Source organism: Myotis brandtii, unplaced genomic scaffold, assembly GCF_000412655.1.
Source record: "Myotis brandtii unplaced genomic scaffold, ASM41265v1 scaffold250, whole genome shotgun sequence".
NCBI classification, from domain to species: Eukaryota; Metazoa; Chordata; class Mammalia; order Chiroptera; family Vespertilionidae; genus Myotis; species Myotis brandtii.
Window position 1 is genome coordinate 1,882,573 of NW_005359478.1, and position 3,952 is coordinate 1,886,524.

A 3,952-nucleotide genomic window follows, 5' to 3' on the forward strand; every position below is an offset into this window, starting at 1 on the left:
GTGGGAGGGAGGGAGGGAGGGAGAGGGATGGGATGAGCCACGTGCCTGTGGGTGTCCAGCTCCCGGCCAATGGACAACGAGGACAGCCACACCCATCCCCCTCTGGAAGGACAGGATCTGCTTGGGCCCAGGAGGGTGGCCACTACTGCTTAAGTGGCCGCGGCTGCTTCTGCCTACTGGGTTTTTGTTTGTTCCTGAGTCCTGGAGCCATTCGTCACTTGTACTGTTTGTAATGTTCAGGCAGGAGAGCCCAAGGGAACTGGGAGAGCTCCCACACGGTTTGGCCTCGAGGGAGAGAAGTGATTTGGGGATTTAGGGTGGGAATGGGTGGACTGTTCTAAGGCCACTTAGGTGTGGCTTAGGAGCCAAGATAGACACGTGGGCGCTACCCACTCAGAGCTTCGGTGCAGTTTTGGCATCGCCGTGGAGGTGCCAGGCAGGGAGGCAGGCACAGACAATGCAGTTCTTATGTCTTAGAGAGGAAACGGGTGGCCCTTGACTCCACCAGCTCCTCCCCCCCAAACACCTTTCCCCATCCCTGGCCCGGGCTGAGCAGCTATTGGGAGTGACATAGGAAAAAGATCATCTAGGCAAGTCCTTCATGCAGCCCAGGAAGCAGGCCTCCCCGGGAAGGGAAGTGACTTGTCCAAGGTCATGTCGCTGGTAGTAACTTGACTCCCTGGGGGTGACTGAGGGAGGGAGCCAGACCTGTCTCCAACTAGCTTTCCCAGGCAGGCCGTCTGCGCAGTGGAATCTGCCCTCAGGCGAGGCCTGGCTTCTCCCTCCCAAGGCCAGAGCCTTTATTGAGCCCCTGCTGTGTGTCAGGCACTGCGCCACACTTGGTCTCATCTAACCTAGTCACCACCATCCTAGGAGCCACGTTATAGATGAGGAAGGAGATTCAGAGATGAAATCACTTGTTGAAGGTCACAGAGCTAATCAGTGCGGAGTGAGGATTCAAACTCAAGCCTGGCTGACTCCAGAGCCCAGCTCTTTCCAGGCCCCAACTCTGTCTTCAGATCCACCCAACGTCAGGGCTGAAGGGCTGAGCCCTCAGGGCCCCCCCTCCCACCCGCTCCCGGTATAGCTAAGGAGATTAACGCACGGGGAGAAATGACTTGCCCAAGCTCATTCCGCAGCCAGTAGCGGAGCCAAGACCTGAAGCAGATCTCCACACTTCCAGGCCAGACTCTCCACCACCCGTTCCCCTACCTGCCCCAGCCTTGGGATTGCTGGCAGCTGACTCTGTCTTCTGTGGCCGTGCCTGGTGGGGGAAAGCCTAGAGGTTGGGAGATGGCCCTCTAGGTGGGGGGAGGCTCTCCTGACTGGCCAGAATGGAGAGGGAGCGGTGATGGTGGTGGTGGTAGCAGAGGTGGAGAGGGGTGGGACTGGAACTTGGCCTATTGGCAGTGGGGGAGGGGCGGGGACGATGCTTATCTGCGGGGCAGGAAGCACCCGAGCCAGCGACACCCCAGCAAAGCACTGCTGCTCCTTGGCCCCATGGGGGAGGGAAGGATGTGTGTGTGTGGGGGGGGAAGCACGGGATGCTGGGAGCTGTTTTCCTTTTGGCCTTTAGAAGAGGGGACATAGAAGGGGAGATGCATTTTGAGTGGAGGGGGAGGGGAGAGGGAGGGGGGTGTTGGGAAGCTTTACTGTGCACCAAATGCTTTAGGGCAGGGTGGGGGGCCCTCGGGCCGCATAAGGCCCGCAAAATCGCAAAATCGTTGGGTCTGACCCTACCAAGGCATGAGGGGTGAGTTAATGAAATGTTTGACCAAATATAGCAGGCTACTTTTTAAGTTGATCATTTTGTGTGGCCCTGAGAATGATGTTATAAATATCCAAATGGCCCTTGGCAGAAAAAAGGTTCCCCACTCCTGCTTCAGGGAGATAACCAGTTAAAACAACTGAGGGGCCTCCAGCAGACCTTGGTCCAATGTGAATCTCTCTAGGCTGCTGAAGGGCTCCATCACACTTTTCAGATGACTGAGGCCGGCGCCATAGCCACCCAGCGTCCTTCAGCCACTTCTTCATGAAGCCCGAATCAGGCCCCAGGCCCCCTCTCTCGCACCCAGTGCTTTTCCCGGGGCTGGGGAGTGGGGCAGGTGACGCGGATGGATCCCAGGGAGGGGCCCGAAAGTCAGGCCTCTGCTCCCACAGAGGCTGAACCGTGAGCAACACAGACTCCGGGCCCTCCGCCTCTGCTTGGACCCTGTCCTGCTTCACCTGGGAAGTCACTTCCCCTGCCTGTGCCTCAGGTTCCTTGTCTGTGAAATGGACCGTTGTCCCTCCAGGGATTGTGGAAGGGTATCTGGCACGTAGTACCCGCCAATAAGCCTTGGCTGGTGTTGGGTCTCCTTTCCGGGGTCCCCGGCAAGGCTGAGCGCTCTTAACCTGCCCTCTCCTTGACCCTGCAGGAGAAGATGGGGAGCCCCGAGGACGACCTCATTGGGATTCCGTTCCCCGACCACAGCAGTGAGCTCCTGAGCTGCCTCAACGAGCAGCGCCAGCTGGGCCACCTGTGCGACCTCACCATCCGGACGCAGGGCCTTGAGTACCGCACCCACCGGGCCGTGCTGGCTGCCTGCAGCCACTACTTCAAGAAGCTCTTCACCGAGGGCGGTGGCGCCGTCATGGGGGCTGGGGGTGGCGGCGGGACAGCCGTGGGGGGAGCAGGGGCAGGTGTGTGCGAGCTGGACTTCGTGGGGCCCGAGGCTCTGGGAGCCCTGCTCGAGTTTGCCTATACAGCCACGCTGACCACCAGCAGCGCCAACATGCCAGCCGTGCTGCAGGCCGCCCAGCTGCTGGAGATCCCCTGTGTCATCGCCGCCTGCATGGAGATCCTGCAGGGCAGCGGGCTAGAAGCTCCGAGCCCCGACGAGGACGACTGCGAGCGAGCCCGCCAGTACCTGGAGGCCTTTGCCACTGCCACGGCCTCAGCCTCGGGAGTTCCCAATGGTGGAGACAGCCCTCCACAGGCGCCTCCACCACCGCCCCCTCGGCCTGTCGCCCGCCGTAGCCGCAAGCCCCGCAAAGCTTTCCTGCAGACCAAGGGGTCCCGGGCGAACCACCTAGTACCTGAGGTGCCCGCAGTACCCACCCATCCGTTGACCTATGAGGAGGAGGAGGTGGCCGGCAGAGTGGGCAGCAGTGGGGGCAGTGGGCTGGGGGACAGTTACAGTCCTCCCACAGGGACTGCCTCACCCCCGGAGGGGCCCATGAACTATGAGCCCTTTGAAGGAGAGGAAGAGGAGGAGGAGCTGGTGTACCCCCCGGCCTACAGGCTGGCACAGGTCGGGGGGCCCCCGCTCTCCCCAGAGGAGCTGGGCTCGGATGAGGACGCCATCGATCCCGACCTGATGGCCTACCTCAGCTCCCTGCACCAGGACGCCCTGGCGCCAGGCCTGGATGGCCAAGACAAACTGGGAGTACGCAAGCGCCGCTCCCAGATGCCCCAGGAGTGCCCCGTCTGCCACAAGATCATCCACGGGGCAGGCAAACTGCCGCGCCACATGAGGACCCACACGGGCGAGAAGCCCTTCGCCTGTGAGGTCTGCGGCGTCCGTTTCACCCGGTGAGCACCCGTGGGGAGAGGGTCCAGCAGGGGCCATGCCATGGGGGCGGGAGAAAGGAGTCCTGAGACCTGAAGTGGGGAAGTGGGTGATCCTGGAGGGTCGGGGTGGGGGTGGGGGTGGGGGTGACCAGAATGAGGAGAGAGACCGGAATAGGAAGACCAGTCAAGAGGGATGGGTGTGGGGCCCAGCCAAGCTGAGACGAAGTCAGCAAGGGATGCTGGGGCAATAATGGGGGAGCAAATGAGAGAGGGATGGGTGTGGGGCGTGAGAGATGAGGTGGCTGGGCCCAGCCAAGCTGAGACGAAGTCAGCAAGGGGATGCTGGGGCAATAATGGGGAAGCAAATGATGAGGGCTGGGAGTGGGACAGGGTCTGGGA

The 3,952-nt window shown here is 61.4% G+C and overlaps 1 protein-coding gene across 1 annotated transcript in view; it reads left to right on the top strand.

Annotated features, from left to right (window-relative positions):
• Positions 1 to 2,417: 2,417 nt before the first annotated feature.
• The window catches only part of ZBTB7B (zinc finger and BTB domain containing 7B), a 2,232-nt gene continuing 697 nt past the window's right edge, over positions 2,418 to 3,952 (top strand). Inside the window, 1 exon segment of the mRNA XM_014540804.1 lies at positions 2,418 to 3,574. Within this exon segment, the coding sequence (XP_014396290.1) occupies positions 2,424 to 3,574 (1,151 nt within the window). The 5' untranslated portion in view covers positions 2,418 to 2,423.